Source organism: Penicillium canescens (assembly GCF_028828765.1).
Source record: "Penicillium canescens strain IBT 15451 chromosome Unknown utg000006l_segment0_segment0, whole genome shotgun sequence".
Taxonomy (NCBI): Eukaryota; Fungi; Ascomycota; class Eurotiomycetes; order Eurotiales; family Aspergillaceae; genus Penicillium; species Penicillium canescens.
In genome coordinates, this window is record NW_026703968.1 from 1,390,204 (window position 1) to 1,407,083 (window position 16,880).

Sequence of the window (16,880 nt, forward strand, 5' to 3'; positions counted from 1 at the left end):
CGGGTGCTGGGATCTTGCGGGAGTCAAGATTTGATGACTGGCGTCAGGGGTGATATTTCTTTTTTTTTAACTTGCATAGCTGGGATATACGATCTCTCAGTGTATAGCTTATTTTATCCTTCCCAATATGATAGCGAACAAAATTCATACATTTTCATTGACTGTCTTTTTCTTTCTGGGGCTATGCTAGAGCTCCGTATTTAGTTTAGATGAAGATGGATGTGCCTATGATTCAAAACACAGCCATCGGCTTTTCTTGCCGTAGACCAGGAGACATTAATATTAATTGGTATCTAAAATGTTCTACAAATGCAGATAGGTATCAATATAGCTCAGCTCTAGTACATGATATATCACTCCTGCCGAAACATCCTCCGATCAATCCAACCCTCCAACCCCCCAACACACTCATACAAAATCTCAATCTCAGCCTTCAAATTCAACACCAGCATCCGCTGCAATTCAACCCGCCCTTCCGGCTCAGGCCCATCATTCGCCCAAACAGGACTATTCCGAAGCATCGCAACAATCTTCCCCCGGTCTCGTGTCGTCAACGAGAGAAGAGCCTTGTCGCCCGGCGCATCAGGAACGGCTATGATATCTGTCATTCGGACGCCCAGCCACTGCAGTCGCGGGAGACTCAGTCGAGCATTCTCGTGTACGTGTGCTGCGGACCCGTACTTGTATGTTGACAAGATAGCCATGCCGTGCGGGTCGCCGTCAGTGAGGCCGTAGAAACGGGGAAGGGGTCTGTTTTGGCTGGATGCGGCATTTGAGAGTTTGTGTAGGAATTCTCGGGTTGATAGATCCGGGTATCCTTTGCCCTGTTTGAGGGATGTTGTGGTTAATTGATGGGTTTGCTAATGGTTTGTATTGGAGAAGGGCTCGGCGTACCGTGACTAGGATTCCTTCCCCGGCTATTGCTCTGCTGTGATAGTTGCTGCGTGTGAGCCGGTGGAAGACTGCCTATCGGTAGAGAGCTGGTCAATGGATGTTTCATACGTTGCTTCTCTCCTCGTACCTCTTTCTCAATGACGAGTACCCATCGGACTCGGGCGATGTCGATCTCATCGCCCGCCTCAATGCGAGGGATCAAATTGTCCTATCTGGAATATTAACTTGGCTCTTAGATCATCCTAGGCAATGGACTGACCTCAGTGGTAGACTGGGCATCGACCACGACCCGCGAATCGCGAATTAAACGAAAGCGCCCAGCTATCAGGCCCTTTGCTGCTGCTTCCTATATAGCCATGTACTATGTTAGCAGAATTGGTCTGAGTTGCTGTGGCATCAATTCAAGGTGTATCAAGGAACAAACCACGTTCAACGCAGCTCTGTCCACGCCGATAGTGTAAACAAGGTCATCAATGACACCGTCAACCGTTCGCTGAGAACGAAAGTATTGAGGGTCGATATAGTATATATCTCTGGGTAGTGGACAGGGGCGTTCAGCATGTTCTCCAAACCAGCACTACCAAGCATACTCAACCCACCTTTTGGAGATCAACTGACCAGTCCGAATAGCTTTGTCAATAATAGCCAGGATTCGAAGAGTTACAGCTAGAACATGATAACAGAGCGTATCAGTACGTTCTTCCACGGGTGTAAGTTTGTTCCAGCGCTGGGAAAAAGAATCATACTGAACTTCCAGGCCTCAAACGCTGTCTTCCCTGGCCAAGAGTACGTCTTGTATGTTTCGACTCTGGGGCTTGCTTCTAGTGCCCCGTTGTTGGGGTTGATAATGCAGGCTGTTGGATTGGCTCTGCGCTTGAGGGTGATTGATGGGCGTGCTTCCGCTGAGGATAGTGAGAGCTCATGGACCAGGGCTGTGAGTGTGTTGTCGATGTATGCTCGGACTGTGGGATTTCGACTGTCTCCTCCACCCAGGCACCCAGTGGCTAATGGCTGAGCCATTGCACCTTTATTGGGCTTGGGTTGTGGTTCGGATGCTGAGGTTCCAGTGCGGATGTGAGTTAGTAGAAGCACGTCAATCCACGGGTTCTACAAAAGGCTTCTTCCAACATAGTAGATTTTTTGACTACGTGGATGATAATGTAATGACATCTATTGGTGCTCTTAATTTTCAACGATGAGCTTCTGTTCTAATATCTCAACTGCTCGAAAAAAGAGGAGAAAAAAAAAAAAAAAAAAAAAAAAAAAGAACTTGATAACGAAGCCTGACGGACCATGGCAACTGGTTTTGAGTGCAACAATGTCAAGTGCGATATAACCATGTATATAAAGCCAGATCGCAGTAGAGGGGCCATGTAGTTCACTTCTATTTGGATCACCTCGCAGTGTACGAACTCACACTTGCCGCTTATGAATCTTCAACTATCAAGCTGGAGGATCTACCACCTATTCGCGCAGTTGCCCTGTCTTCGGGCCTTTCTGCGGATCTCTTGGTCGAAAATCCTCCAACTCTCTTCCTTCAGGTGGATCCATTGAAGTGGGCGAAACACAAGAATGTCAAGCAGGCCTGGGGGAAGCTTCGCGATAAGTATCAGCTTGACCAGCATGCTTGGGAAAAGGCGACGTGGGATTTCTCGGTCATGACTATTGGCAGAGACTGGAGTTGTGTAGGGAGCATGAGCAAGGCTCGGAAACTTGGATGGACTGAGTATGCTGATACGGGGGATGAGTTGGAAGATACATTTAGAGAGGTGTTTTCGCCTGCTGAGTGGCTCCGACGTGACTTTTAAATTGTGGGGATTTCAAGGTTCTAAAGCTGGACATTTTATATGTAGAGGCTATCTACAATCTGCGGCCATATACTTTATCCACCATATTTACAACGTTAAATACCCTGTGCTTTATTTTCCCCGGTAATTTCCAGTATCTTCTTCTACATTTATTTTGCTTTTTATATGAGCAATTGAGGCCCGGTCCCTATGGTACCGATTTTCGTATCCCGCTCTTGAGTGACATCCTATCAGCGTCATTGACTAAAGTCTTTCAAATATACAGTCTGTGTTATTCCCATAGAACACTTCCTGTTACTCTATTTTTTATTACCATCATGTCGAACGGACAGGGTCCGCGCGTCCTATTGACGGGCGCTAATGGTTTCGTCGCCTCCCACATACTTTGGATCCTCATAGATGTAGGCAGTGTGAACTCCTATCACAAAGCCTTGCTGACCACCTAATGGCGTGGATACAATGTCACCGCAACAGTGCGCTCTCAAGAAAAGGCGGACGATATCATCAAAACCCATCCTGCCTGGTTGGAAAAGGTAGAGTTTGCAATCGTTGCGGACTTCACCTCCGCAAAGCCCTTTGATCACCTCTTTCATGATGCAAAGTCACCATTTAACTATGTGATCCACACGGCATCCCCAGTGAAATTTTCAGTGGAAGATATCCAGAAAGAGATGATCGAGCCAGCCGAAATGGGGTAAAGCCAACTTTTATCTACCATACATCAATTGGAGATAGCTAACATGTTCTTAGAACAACTGCAATTCTGATAGCCGCCGAAAACTACTGTGGGGCTGCTCTAAAGCGATTTGTTCTTTTGGGAAGTGCTGTATCCGTACTGAACTCATTCGAAGACATTTCTAAGCCAGGAAAGCCTTACACGGAGAAAGACTGGAATCCTGTAAGCAAGAACACTTCCATTCTCAAAATACTACGGTCTGCTAAGCAAAATCTAGGTCACAGCCAAGCAAGCTATTGAACGAAAGGACAATGTCCTTGGATACAACGTATCTAAGATCCGGGCCGAGAGGGCTGCGTGGAACTTCATGAAGGAGAAATCCCCTTCCTTCGATCTGACCGTGATAAACCCCGATATTATCACCGGTCCAATGACACACCCCATCTCAGGTCCGCATTCTATCAACGAGACGAATCAGTTTGCCATTAAAAGCTTCATCGATGGGACTCACAAGGAGATTGAAGGAGTGATATTCCCTTTCTACCATTTTGTAAGTTTTATTTCTACCTCGTTACCTTTGAAGCCAGGCAGGATGGCATGTGTGGAATCTTGACTGACAAACTATTCAGGTGGACGTCCGTGATGTAGCCCGGAGCCATGTCGATGCGCTGGAGAACTCAGCAGCTGCAAATCAGCGCATTCTTCTCATCTCCGGAATTATCACACCACAGCTAGTGGTTAACTACATCCGCAAGAATTTCCCTGAGCTTAGGAGCCGTGTCCCTGAAGGTAACCCGGCCCAGATATTGCCTCCTGGGGTACATCCCACGGATTGGGATACGGGAGTTAGCCTGGATATTCTTGCTAAAGGTACTAAGGATGGCAAATGGGAGTATGTTGATCTAGAGACCAGCGTTACTGATACTGTTAAGACGATGACCAAGAATCGCGTAATCTAGTTTTATATTGTTGTTGGTGGGGGCATATAAATTGTTAGGCTATTTGAACGAAAGGACATTTTACCCAGATTCTAAAATTTGTAGATATTAGAAACTCCAATCGCATTTCTTTTTCTATTTCCCGTGTGCTCCTTGTAAAATAATTAATCTGATCAAGATTATGTTCTGGATAATTCGGGTTTGTGTTGTATACCGGACTCTGCACCGGAACCGAACCACCACAACAACTCCTTTTTCTCAAAATAGATAGCTATTGACTTGGCACTGCATATGTATGCACGATCTATATTGTCTACTATTTGTTGATCTTCAATATTGCTGCCTGCATGTGAATGTTCTTGTTTATACACCGCAGTCGTGATACCGATGACTAAGCTTCCCCGGCTTTCCAATGTTTGATCCACCTTGGACTTTGCTGTTTACATGTATCTTCAAAAAACTCTCAATTGATAATGTCTTCTACTCCTCATATTGGCCCATGGAGGACGCCATCCCAGGGCCATCTCACCCCTGACGCCAATGGAGATCCGCAGACCGACTACGCGCGCTGGCGATTGGTCGATGAAGAAGGCCGCCAGACATGGCGGTATCTCGAATCCGACGAGGAAAACCAAAAATGGCCGCAGTCAATAGCAGACAAGTACCATCTCGGACTTCCAACTGTATTGATGCCCAATTAACACAATGTGATCTTGAAACCCACTTCTAACAACGCTATAGGGTCTTCCCGAACTCCCAGAGGCCAGGACGCCGTTAGAAGCTGCCGAGAATGGACTATCGTTCTTCTCACATCTACAGCTCGAGCCTGGTAACTGGGCCTGCGAGTATGGTGGCCCAATGTTCCTACTGCCGGGTATTCTGATCACTTACTATGTGACCAAGACCCCTATCCCCCCTGAATATGCAACAGAGATGAAGCGTTATCTGTTTGCCCGCCAGCACCCCGAAGATGGTGGTTGGGGCCTTCACATTGAAGGTCAAAGCTCCGTTCTTGGTACTTCTCTGAATTACGTTGCTTTGCGTTTGGTTGGTGTCAGCGAGGATGACCCACGCATGATTAAAGCTCGAGGCCTTCTGCATAAGTTTGGAGGTGCCATCTACGGGCCTCACTGGGCCAAGTTCTGGCTTAGTATTCTGGGTGTCATGGAATGGGAGGGTGTCAACCCGGTTCCCCCTGAGATTTGGTGGGTGACGATCATCATCTGTGTACATGGTTCCTCATTGACTGGCTATCTAGGCTTCTTCCCGATTGGGTTCCTTTTGCCCCTTGGCGGTGGTGGTGTCATATGCGCCAGGTTTTCCTTCCGATGTCCTGGCTGTGGTCCAAGAAGTGGTCTCACCCGCTGGATGATCTGACCAAACAGCTCCGAGAAGAGCTATACACTCAGCCATACGACAGTGTGGATTTTGCAGCGCATCGCAATTCCATTCACGAGGCAGACAACTACTACCCCAAGACTTGGTTGCTTAATACTGCTAATGAGTTGCTGGTTCGGTTCTGGAACCCCTACCTTCGACACCCTAGCATCGTTAAGCGAGCTGAGGATTGGACCTGGGAACTGATTCGCATGGAAGACGAGAATACCAAGTATGCGGGGCTGGGACCCGTCAACAACCCAATGAACATGGTGGCCTGCTTTGTCCATGATGGCCCTGACAGCTACTCCGTCCGCCAACATCGGGAGCGATTGAATGATTACATGTGGGTGAAGGGCGAAGGCATGCTGGCTAACGGAACCAACGGCGTTCAAGTGTGGGACACGGCTTTCATCACCCAGGCCATTGTGGTTGCTGGCTTTGCAGATGACCCCAAGTGGCGGCCTATGTTGACAAAGGCTTTGGAGTTCCTTGACGATCACCAGCTACGGGAGAACGTTCCAGATCAAGAAAAGTGCTATCGTCAACACCGCAAGGGTGCATGGCCCTTCAGCACTAAGGATCAAGGCTACACTGTCAGCGACTGCACCGCCGAAGGTCTTCGCTCCACGCTACAGCTGCAGGAGATGTACAACTTCCCCAAGTTGATCTCCCTTCAACGATTGAAGGATGCCGTGGATTGTCTCCTCCTTCTTCAAAACCCCAGCGGTGGCTTCTCCGAGTACGAGATTACTCGCGCGTCGCCCAAGGTAGAGTGGCTAAACGCCGCAGAAGTCTTTGGTGGAATCATGATCAGTTACGACCACCCAGAATGCACAACCGCGTCCGTGACAGCACTTTCACTGTTCAGCAAGTTCTACCCAGATTACCGTGCCGATGAAATTAGGGACGCAAAGAAGAAGGCTGTCGCTCACATCAAGCACGTCCAGCGTGCCGATGGTAGTTGGTATGGCTCTTGGGGAATATGCTTCACCTATGCTGCCTTGTTTGCGCTCGAAAGTCTGGCCAGTATTGGCGAGACTTATGAAACAAGCGCGGACTCCCGTCGGGGCTGTGATTTCTTGATTGGGAAGCAGCAGGCTGATGGTGGCTGGGGCGAGTCGTACCTTAGCAGTGCAACCCATCAATATGTGCAGCATGAAAAGTCGCAGGTGTGTCAGACTGCTTGGGCGCTTCTTGGACTCATGGAGGCCGACTACCCACACAAGGAGCCGTTGGAGAAGGGCATCAAGCTGTTGATGTCTCGCCAACAACGAAACGGAGAGTGGCTGCAAGAGGCAATTGAAGGTGTTTTCAACCAGTCCTGGTACGTTTTCCTGGTTTGAGTGTGTATTGTGGATTCTAACACTGACTTTATAGTATGATTTCGTATCCCAACTACAAATTCTACTGGCCTATCCGTGCGCTTGGCTTGTACAGCAGGAAGTACGGAAACGAAAAGCTCTAGATCAGATCACTGCGAGGGAATAAGGTCTTAACCAGGAAATATGTACTTAATCAATAATGAAGCTGAGAAGCTATCTGACATCTACATCTACTGCGTAACCCGACGATGCGATGACTCGTTTATCTCGTTTGAGCGAGCTAATAAAAGGCCATTTGTTTTTTTTTTTTTTTTTTTTTTTTTAACTGTTTACCTTTCCTTTGTTTCTTCCTTCTCTCTTTCATCCTGTTTCATCAAGCAACAAAATGCCCGTTGTGTATCACCCCGATATGTGGGGGACCTCTCCCGAGGCCCAGCTCCAGTATTGGCTGCAGTGGCACCGCTTCCACTCCTCCGCCTACGCCCACCGCGAAATCCTACGCTTTGGCCCCGAAATCAGTCACAGAGAACTTGAAGATCCCTCCTACCGCGCAACAGCAGCCGCAATGAACGCCGCAGCGCAGGGCGACAAGGCCCTCTCCAGCTCCAACCTGCCCCTGGCCATCCAGCACTTCACCCAAGCCCTGACGGAGCTACCCCGCGCCCCGGCCTACTACATCTCGCGCTCAACCGCCTACACACGCCTCAAGCCCGCAGACGGTGGCCCAAACCCGCAAGCTGCCCTCCGCGATGCCGAAATCGGCCTCACCCTCGCCCGCGAGCGCGGAAAGCGCGAGCTCATGCTCTCGGCGCAGATGCGGCGCGCCATCTCGCTGTACCAACTCGGACGATACGGAGACGCGGCATTCGTGCTCGGGATTGTTGACGAGAAGGCTGGCGCTTCGTCGGTGCCTGAGGATAAATCTGCTGGCATCCAGGCTGCTATGTCTGGACAAAAGAAGGGCGTTTTCGGGTCTGAGTTGCCCGTTTGGTTGGCTAAGGTGCGCAGAACGATGCGCGAGCTGCCTGAGGGGGATGAGAAGCTTGTTGTTTCTGTTGTTGAGATTCCGACGGATGTCCGTATTCCTACTGAGGCCGAGCTGAAGGCTGAGCTGGAGGCTATTAAGTCTGGGAAGGGTGTTGGAGCTGTGGAAACTGCACAGGAGGATGTCTCGAAGGCCGCTGCGGTCTCTGCTTCATCTGATGTTGCTGGATCATCGGCGGCTCGGGCTCAGAGCGCTCATGGCGGTGCTTCTGCCTCTGGTGCCGCCCCGGAGAAGGTGCGCCATGAGTGGTATCAGTCTCAGGAATCTGTTGTGGTCACCCTCTACATCAAGGGAATCCCCAAGGACAGTGTTACAACTGAGCTAAAGGAGGACTCTGTAAGTCACATATCTAATCTTCTTGTCGTATTTGAATCAGGGGCTAATCAAGCTACAGGTCTCTCTGCAATTCCCTCTCCCATCTGGCTCCGAATATGACTTCACCCTGGACCCTCTCTATGCCACTATCGATCCCTCTGCCTCCAAGGTGTCTGTGATGGGCACGAAGATCGAAATCACCTTGCAGAAGCAAAAGGCAGGCCAAAAGTGGAGTGCTTTGGAAGGCTCTTCCACCACCACTCAGCTGGCCGACCGCCCCGCTGCGCCGGCTGCAGCAGCTGCCCCAGGCCCATCCTATCCCACCTCGTCCCGTAAAGGCACTAAGGATTGGGATCAGGTTGCCTCTTCGCTTACCGAGAAGAAGTCCAAGGGTAAGGATGCTGCTGATGACGATGCCTCGGATGATGAATTCGGCGGCGATGCAGTGGATGGATTCTTCAAGAAGCTTTACGCCAATGCTGACCCTGAAACCCGCCGCGCCATGATCAAGAGCTACACTGAGAGCCAGGGTACTTCTCTGAGCACGAACTGGTCTGAGGTTGGAAAGGGTAAGGTGGAGGCTCATCCACCAAGCTGATGGCAAACGACCTGCTTGAAATGGCTCTTTCAAAATGTTTGATTTCATGATTTTCTATTGCTCTGTCGCATCCAGCGAAAGGTGTTTGCTAAATATTCTTATTCCTATCATTATCATACTACTTGCCAATCTACTAGTTTATCTTTCCCAAGACAGTGCTCATAGCCTTGAAACCGTACTTCAATTTGTACCTCGAATTCACCACTTGTGATGCCAGGGTATACCCACTGTCATAGTAAGAAGATTGGGCCTGGAAGTGAACCGAAAATATCCCCATCCCATACCATCCCCAACCGTGATCTCATCCAGCCCTAAGCCTGGTTTCTAGGGACATTTCAAAATGCCCGTGGGCTCACTCAAAGGCTTAGCCGACTTTCCATTGGCACCCTTCAGGACAGCACTGAACCCATTAACACCTGGCCCAATGGAGAATTCACAACCCGGCGTCATAGATGATGTTCCTAAGAACGATGCGGCATCATAATACCTCACGACGGTCTCAGTTGGCAGGATTTTTTCCACGGCACTCCTCATCAAGCCCCCTTTTGCTATATTCATTTGCTCGCACAGAATCAACACTTTGACCTGCTGGTTTCCAAACACTGTGCTCTTGATGCTTGGATAGGTCGTGCAGAGCTTGTTCATGGCATCCTTCTCCAAGTCAGTCCCGGCGGAAATGTTAGATGCCAGGAAGCCGTGTTTGTTGTACACTACCACGATGCTGCAAGTGCCGAACCCAGACATAGAGACTTTTGGGTAGGTACTCCAGTTGCCGTGTGCTGTCTGTTCAGGCACCACGTTCATTGCGGGTTATCTTCGGTTAGGTGTGTTCGGACTGAGGTATTGAGTCGAGTGGTTGAGTTTGGGAAGGCAAGTGATCTCTCGTCTTGAAAGGAGAATTGCTAGGATGGAAGGATTTAGTAGGGCTTTGTCTGTTCGGCTTTGTGTCTCGGTTGCTCTCCGACTACATCCTCCATGGGGTTTCCACAACTATATACACAGTTCCACAGTCAGAAAAGAATAGATAGTAATATGTACAGTTGGGCTGGAACCAGGGCTGCAAAGCCTAGCACCCAAGTCAGAGGCAAACTTCCGGTGCGAAATACAGTTGGCTGGGAAGCAACCACTGGTCTATAATCTTATAGACTGGGAGAGCTATATGGAATCATCCCACATCCCGAACCGTGGATTGAACCTGCATAAGTCAAAATAGGCAAACTCAAAGCTGAAATAATAGGCTGGTAATTCGTTAGGGCCCTCACTTAGCCTAAGTGCTATTCGTTCTCCGTGAAACTTATATTGCCGCCCGCCCCCCTCGACCCCAACCCGATACATCCGCTATATGCATCTTCGCGGTAAGATTTTTCTTTTGAATGCCCGACATCATCGGCCGCTTGCTCTAGCGTGTTAGTATTGAGATACATGCATAAATAGTCCAGGGCTGGTTGGCTAGGGGTTGTCAAGTTGCCTACTAGGGTCGTGGTGAGACCGTTATATCGCGCAGATGTGAGACGCGAGTCTGCGCTAGTTCGGGCACCACATACGGTATTGGAACTCGGTATAGGCTCCGGCGCTTGCTTTTTGATATATCTATTCGTAGTATATGGTGTCAAGAATCCAATCGCGGATCTGCAATCCCTGTTCCATACCAGACTCTTCCCTTGCACTTCGCCAGCTCGGTTCCCTTGTCGAGATTGACCGCTAGTTCGTCCATGCTTATTCCAGGTAGAAGAAGAAAAGTTTCTTGCATGTGTTACTATACTGGCTCATATTTGACCTGGTCTTTTGGGCTTAGACTTGAAATCCAAGAGAACTGTGACTCTTGGTTTCACAAACTTGATCACCCAACAGCGTTTTCCATTATTTCACTCAAGTAAGGGAATCGGAGACAAAAGGGTCATGCTGGTAGTACTTGCATCCTAGTTATACAGCTCGTGTGCCCAGCACTGCGGCCTGGTTCGTCTTGTGTCATCCTGGATATGATGTCTTGCATAGGGTATTTGCCGCCATTAGCGAAATGCAGAGGAAAATCATATAACATGAGGAATTTATGTGATTGTGATATCGGACCCAGAAGGTCAGATGTCTCAATAGATACGGGAACGGTTCACATTGAAACAGCACTTGTTACATAGCTGATTTCAAAAAGGTTGTTGGGTGTCACTGAGGGTATCTCATGACTGTCATTCAACGAATGTTTTGACCTACTCGTGCGCTTGAATTGTCACTGATTCTCGAAATTTGGACTAAGGGTATGCCGTTACTCGAGACAATTTATATACAGAATGATATCGAGCCCTCCTTTAGTCAACGTGCATGGCCAAAAGATACTATTGATTTACTTGTCTACGTGAACAGTGTGACGAATCAGTACCATTACTCGGTTCCATGACAGACAAAAAGAAGTTCCAGTTGTTGATTTGGAGCTCTGACCGTGTTCTCAGTATAATAATTTTGTTAATTTTACATTTGTCATTACTCCTGGTCATCATGCTCATCATCAACACCCTTGCCGTCACTGTAGAGGAAGAACTGCGCGAAAATCGCCATATCCAACAACAGCGTGCCAGCACTACCAACAAGCCAGGACAGATTGACCAACACATACCGCCCATAGAGAGCGGCCGCCTCACCAGAATGACACTTCTCGCGGTGGCGATGACCCATAGCATCCACAGAAGATGATTCGCCGTGGCAAACAGGCGAGTATGCCAAGATGGACAGCACATAGGTGAGATTACCAATGCAAGCAAATAGGAAGAACAGCAAAGAGACTCCATCTGTCGACTTGCGGCGGAAGTTCAGGAGTAGCTGGGGCAGACGTGATCCCAGGTACAGTACCGCGCAAAGGTACCCGAAGACTTGGCCAAGGACATCCATGGTAAGAGGTTCCGGGTCCGGCGCTGACGACTTCGAGGCCGGGCTGACGTACCATCCCAGCACGCCTGCGGCACATACTAATGCCACGGCGGTGGAATTGAAGAGGATGGCTTGGATGGTTGAAATGCGACGGCGACGAGCTCGTTGAGAGCGGCTGCGTGACGAGTCGGGCTCGACGAATGGGGTTGCAGGGGAAAGATGTGTTCCATCCACCGATGAATGGAAGATATCATGGTACGAGGCAGCTGAGTGTCGCCTTTCGCCTGAAGCAGAGACTGGGTGTATGCCTTCTTGATAGGACTGTCCAGCTGCGTTTCGGGCTGGTTCTTGGATTTGAACATGACCGTTGGAATTGGGGATCAGAGCGGATCTCTCCGTAGGTGCTGGGTGCTCGACACCACTAGCCTCAGCATCCTGGATGCCATTGACTGATGGTGTAGCTTCCGGAGTGGGCGAAGGAGACAACTCGTCTCTGAGATTAAATCCTCGGTAGTAAAAGCATTGACCCAGTAAAACTATGTCTGCTAGAGTGTAGTACACAGCAAGGATGATCATGGTGGGAAGCACACCCTGCATGACGGCGCCTAAGATGTTGAATACATCTCCAGCCAACCAAACAATGAGGAAAAGAAGGGAAAGGCCATCTGCAGAGCCGCGTTGGAAATTTTCAATGATCTGCGGAGAGAACACGACGACCCAGCAGGCAATTGAAATTGATCTGAATTGAATTGGTTAGTGATTTATTCGAAAGGAGCAATTGACAAAATCGAGGGATCGTCGGTCTCAAAGATCTACAACCTGTCACAAGCATGTATGCAGCACTAGGATGGACCTTGAGGACGATATACAAGAAGAACAAATTGAAAAATACAACAAAAACAGAAATGTAGAATTTGAAACTTACCCACAGATGCCGCTCAGGGCCTCAATGTTAAAATTAGCCGCCTGCGAGGGGAACATGTTGCAGGCGGAACCGTATGATTCAGATGCGAAGATTTTCACTTAGATACCAAGTCGGAGAAGCAATATATTGCACAAAGGTCGTTGATCAAAAGCCAAAAATACATTGGCTGGGCAATCCAGCTCTGCAGAAGTCGACAATAGAACAATTGAAGGTGCGGGAAAAGAATTGGAGAAATCGGATGGAAGGTTGGATGACGTATGAGGCAGGTCACGTGCTTTGGAGTATATATCGGAGAATTAGACAGGAGGTGTAATACTTGCTATTTCTAGCTAATGCTAGCTATCTTTGAAATTTTCCAGAAGTGCCTGTCTATGCCTTGTCCCCGGATCTGAAAATCAGACAGCAACCTTCATGATTTGCTCCAGCTTGTCCTGGAAATCGCAGAAGATATTTACAGCCTAGACACCATCAGCAAATATCTAATTTTAAATAATTAAATGTGTACATACCTCAGTCAGCTTGATCTGACTAGCTCCACCAAGGTCTCGTGCAAATGTGATCTGATAACTGCCCGGGTCATTCACGAAAGAGATGCCCTTTGCGGGAATAGGCAGAGTAGGGCAGCATCAAACATCGAGTTGACATTTCCAGCGTAGGGCTAGGTCAGCAGACTCAAAAGATGGGGTGCAATGGTGAGATGGTCCACGCCAGCAAGGAAGTAAATCTCCTCGGCGGAGGTCAAGCTAGCGGGCAGGAACTTGGTCGGGGCTGCCGTATCAAGAACAGACCATACTTCCGGTTGGTATTATCCTCATCTCCCATGCCATTGTCTTCACTAAGGCAACAATTGCTGAGACCGCCGGCGACTATGTCGCCAGCCAGCCTCATCGATCGAGAACAATGGACCATCTCACAGCGTATTGTACGTCAATGCTGCGAAAGCGCATATCGGCTATTGGTGAACCAACCGGACAACGAGACTAAGATTCAAGAGATCTTTGACCACCAACTGACATTACCTGAGCGTAATGGTCTGATCACGGCGTTCTACATGGCCATGAAGAGTGATGTGATTGACGATGTAGAACGCCGTGATCAGTTGTATCAAATGCACGCTACAGTTCGCCCTCTCCTTGCGACTACCTTGAAAGCGGAGGATTTTACACTCATCAATGACTAGATAGCTTCGCGATAGACTGACAGTTGCGAACGACAGATTCAGCAATGGAAAGGTAATTTTTTCCGCTGGCGTTCCAATCCCAAGTCTTCATCTTTATTATTGCATCCCCAGCTCTTTTCTGAAAATCTTCCTCGCTCTCCTGGTCGTCCCATTCACCCTCCTTTGTATTCAGCGGCTCTTCGCGCAAAATGTAAAAGGATATAAACGACAATAGAAACTCTTCTACTCGACACCTGATGCAATCGCCCACCGGGTGATCGAGGAGATGACCAATCAATGATTCCATGTACATGCGAGGTGTTGGCGTCAAGATCTTTCGCCTGCGATCAAAGGTAGAGATGACTTCGACTGTATCCTGGAGCGAAATGCCAACAAACGACAATGGGTAGAGAAGTAATTTGAAACCGCCATGTAGCTTGTGGATTTTGCCACCTCGCTCCCACGGTCCGTATCTGTCAGTGTCGCGGGTGGATGGGCGCTCACAGAAAAATCCACGGTCTGAGAGGATCTGCGATGAACGACTGAGCATTTCATCGGGGACTGCCCACTCGACAAGCTCGGGATTCGCAAGTTAGCGCAGTGCCGAATACCGCGGTTTTTGTTACTTACCAGAAGGACTACAGGGTCTCCATGACGCCACTCTAACTGTTGCCCGTACTCCACGACAGGGATACCCTCGTCATCTAGAGCCTCCGCAGCTTTTCTGAAGATGGGATGATGAGGTTGTAGCAGGAATGTCTCTTCCTGGGATGATGGTTCCATCTTTCCTGCCTAAATGGTAGGACGCTTTGCGTTGGAAATCGGACTTTGGAAAGTTCGTTAATCTTTTGAAGGGTGGAGATAACGAAACGTCGTGATATCGCCGACCTCATGGGCGGTCAAGGAACATATTACATAGTACACGCAGTCTGTGTGTCGGGCACCTGCAGGCAGGCAGGCCCTACAATACAGTACGGATAATTAATTTCGAATATTGTCTATGCCAAGAGCTTAAAGAAAACCTTAATATGACTGTGGAGAAGCTATAGTCAAATGATAAGATAATTGGTTGGTCCCTGTTAGCCAGAAAATAAGGGCCACCAAACAAAGCTGTCAGTGAAGGGATAGTAGGAGTAGCGTACCGCGTCTGCTCCTCTGGTGGCTGTGTGCAGATGCCAAAGAGACTGGCGTTTTAGAATCATTGGTTTGATCCAATAGTTTTTGACATAACCTAGCTGAGAGAGATGCGTACGTTTGCTTTACGTGGCATAAGCTGAATGCTCACCCTCCCTGCTCACCCATTTTCCGGTTTCTTTTGGGAATTCATGGTTTGTGCAGGAGAATTTATCGATCTTGTACAAGTTTCCACACACCCTGCCAAAAATTGAGAATTGTCTCATCGACCGACTTCATCAATTGATATTCGGGTATACTTCGAAATTAACAGTACGGCGTGACAATAATTCCTTATATTCCACATGGCCAGATGATCTCTCTCCTTTCTCAATGAGCTCAAGACCACCATGGGACTGAAGTGGGCTGGTTCTGCCCGATGACATTGTTGCAAAGCAAGTCCAACACGAGGATATGAAACACTCCAACAGGCTCTCAGCCAGCTCGTCAATCCAAACTCCATCTTGACACAACGACTAATGTGAACGAATGAGTGGTACATCGAATCTTATAGATTGCTACTAATAGCCCCACTAGACTAGCCTCGGAGAGGGCCAAACCAAACACTGAATGTCGATTTTCCACCTCTTCTCTCTCCTTCCAACGCAACCCCCACACCCCCGGGAACTAGATCAAACTGCAAGATGGTCGAATCAACCAAGACGACGGACCGACCTCTACGCATTGGAACTCGTCGATCCAATCTCGCCGTCGTCCAGGCCGAGGGCATCCGCGCCAGTCTGCAAAAAATAGCGCCCGATCGGACCTTTGAAATTGAAACCCTTCACACACTGGGCGATAAGGACAAGTCCACAGCACTCTACGAATTCGGAGCAAAGTCCCTCTGGACCAGCGAATTGGAAGAGAAGCTCAATTCGGGCGAGATAGATGTTGTCGTCCATTGTCTAAAAGGTAGGCACCACTTCCCTTCGTTCCAAAAAAAAAAATAAAATAAACAAGGGGAAAAAGGGGAAAAAAACAAAGTCTAACAAGGACCAGATATGCTAACTACACTCCCTGACTCGTGCGACCTCGCACCAATTCCACTCCGCGATGATCCTCGCGATGCATTGATCGTCAAAGCTGGCCTGCCTTATACGAGCTTGCAGACTCTACCCGAAGGCGCCGTCGTCGGTACTTCATCCGTGCGACGCTCGGCGCAGCTTCGTCGCCTGTATCCGCATCTGCGCTTTGCAAACTTGCGCGGAAATGTCGAGACGCGTTTGGCCAAGGTGGATCATCCCAAAAGCGAGTATACCTGCATGGTGATGTCTGCCGCTGGGCTGGAGCGCATTGGATTGAAGCATCGTATCAACCAGTACATGGGTTCCAAGGACGGTGGAATTCTGCATGCGGTGGGTCAAGGAGCGCTTGGGCTGGAGATTCGCAAGGGCGATAGCGAGATTTTGGCATTGGTGAGCAATTTGGCGGATCGGTGGTCCACTCTTGCTTGTCTTGCGGAGCGGGCTCTTATGCGTACTCTTGAGGGAGGTTGTAGTGTTCCGATCGGTGCTGAGACGGAATGGGTTGATCGGGCACAGTCTCTCTTGAGAATTACGGCGATTGTGGTTAGTCTTGATGGATCTCAGAGTGTGCAGGACTCCATGGATGTGATTGTGCAGACTGATGAGGAGGCTTCTGCGCTTGGACAGGAATTGGCGGCGAGGCTTGTGAAAGGAGGTGCGGGTGACATTCTGAAGTCTATCATCACCAGCCGACCTAGCAAGGATTGATGCCCTGGCAGGTGTTCTTTTCTTTTCTTTTTTTTTACAAGTGACAATACCCCCC

At 48.9% G+C, this 16,880-nt stretch overlaps 10 protein-coding genes across 10 annotated transcripts; 6 read left to right on the forward strand and 4 right to left on the reverse strand.

The window, feature by feature from the left end:
- Positions 1 to 353: 353 nt before the first annotated feature.
- Positions 354 to 1,914, reverse strand: N7446_009480 (uncharacterized protein; the record flags this gene model as incomplete). Its single annotated transcript, XM_058518225.1, has 7 exons — positions 354 to 824; positions 895 to 966; positions 1,022 to 1,102; positions 1,154 to 1,240; positions 1,319 to 1,427; positions 1,494 to 1,560; positions 1,641 to 1,914. The coding sequence occupies 7 exons, from the start codon at positions 1,912 to 1,914 to the stop codon at positions 354 to 356; spliced, it is 1,161 nt and encodes a 386-aa protein (XP_058369013.1).
- A 298-nt stretch (positions 1,915 to 2,212) lies between these two features.
- Positions 2,213 to 2,702, forward strand: N7446_009481 (NAD dependent epimerase/dehydratase family protein; the record flags this gene model as incomplete). Its single annotated transcript, XM_058518226.1, has 2 exons — positions 2,213 to 2,219; positions 2,299 to 2,702. 2 exons carry the CDS (start codon positions 2,213 to 2,215, stop codon positions 2,700 to 2,702), a joined length of 411 nt encoding a protein of 136 aa, XP_058369014.1.
- Positions 2,703 to 3,019: 317 nt separating this feature from the next.
- Positions 3,020 to 4,377, forward strand: N7446_009482 (NAD dependent epimerase/dehydratase; the record flags this gene model as incomplete). The annotated part of the gene is made up of 5 exons (XM_058518227.1): positions 3,020 to 3,110; positions 3,177 to 3,396; positions 3,453 to 3,600; positions 3,656 to 3,928; positions 4,008 to 4,377. 5 exons carry the CDS (start codon positions 3,020 to 3,022, stop codon positions 4,335 to 4,337), a joined length of 1,062 nt encoding a protein of 353 aa, XP_058369015.1. The 3' UTR covers positions 4,338 to 4,377.
- Positions 4,378 to 4,789: 412 nt separating this feature from the next.
- Positions 4,790 to 7,161, forward strand: N7446_009483 (terpene cyclase/mutase family protein; the record flags this gene model as incomplete). Its single annotated transcript, XM_058518228.1, has 4 exons — positions 4,790 to 4,999; positions 5,058 to 5,521; positions 5,575 to 7,020; positions 7,074 to 7,161. The coding sequence occupies 4 exons, from the start codon at positions 4,790 to 4,792 to the stop codon at positions 7,159 to 7,161; spliced, it is 2,208 nt and encodes a 735-aa protein (XP_058369016.1).
- Positions 7,162 to 7,403: 242 nt separating this feature from the next.
- N7446_009484 (co-chaperone SGT1) lies at positions 7,404 to 8,976 on the forward strand (the record flags this gene model as incomplete). The annotated part of the gene is made up of 2 exons (XM_058518229.1): positions 7,404 to 8,399; positions 8,458 to 8,976. 2 exons carry the CDS (start codon positions 7,404 to 7,406, stop codon positions 8,974 to 8,976), a joined length of 1,515 nt encoding a protein of 504 aa, XP_058369017.1.
- Positions 8,977 to 9,300: 324 nt separating this feature from the next.
- N7446_009485 (uncharacterized protein) lies at positions 9,301 to 9,780 on the reverse strand (the record flags this gene model as incomplete). The annotated part of the gene is made up of 1 exon (XM_058518230.1): positions 9,301 to 9,780. One exon carries the CDS (start codon positions 9,778 to 9,780, stop codon positions 9,301 to 9,303), a length of 480 nt encoding a protein of 159 aa, XP_058369018.1.
- Positions 9,781 to 11,451: 1,671 nt separating this feature from the next.
- N7446_009486 (PQ-loop repeat-containing protein) lies at positions 11,452 to 12,816 on the reverse strand (the record flags this gene model as incomplete). Its single annotated transcript, XM_058518231.1, has 2 exons — positions 11,452 to 12,574; positions 12,761 to 12,816. The coding sequence occupies 2 exons, from the start codon at positions 12,814 to 12,816 to the stop codon at positions 11,452 to 11,454; spliced, it is 1,179 nt and encodes a 392-aa protein (XP_058369019.1).
- Positions 12,817 to 13,439: 623 nt separating this feature from the next.
- On the forward strand, positions 13,440 to 13,940 carry N7446_009487 (uncharacterized protein; the record flags this gene model as incomplete). Its single annotated transcript, XM_058518232.1, has 1 exon — positions 13,440 to 13,940. One exon carries the CDS (start codon positions 13,440 to 13,442, stop codon positions 13,938 to 13,940), a length of 501 nt encoding a protein of 166 aa, XP_058369020.1.
- N7446_009488 (uncharacterized protein) lies at positions 13,930 to 14,702 on the reverse strand (the record flags this gene model as incomplete). Its single annotated transcript, XM_058518233.1, has 2 exons — positions 13,930 to 14,496; positions 14,550 to 14,702. The coding sequence occupies 2 exons, from the start codon at positions 14,700 to 14,702 to the stop codon at positions 13,930 to 13,932; spliced, it is 720 nt and encodes a 239-aa protein (XP_058369021.1).
- Positions 14,703 to 15,736: 1,034 nt separating this feature from the next.
- N7446_009489 (porphobilinogen deaminase) lies at positions 15,737 to 16,825 on the forward strand (the record flags this gene model as incomplete). Its single annotated transcript, XM_058518234.1, has 2 exons — positions 15,737 to 16,004; positions 16,092 to 16,825. The coding sequence occupies 2 exons, from the start codon at positions 15,737 to 15,739 to the stop codon at positions 16,823 to 16,825; spliced, it is 1,002 nt and encodes a 333-aa protein (XP_058369022.1).
- Positions 16,826 to 16,880: the final 55 nt, after the last annotated feature.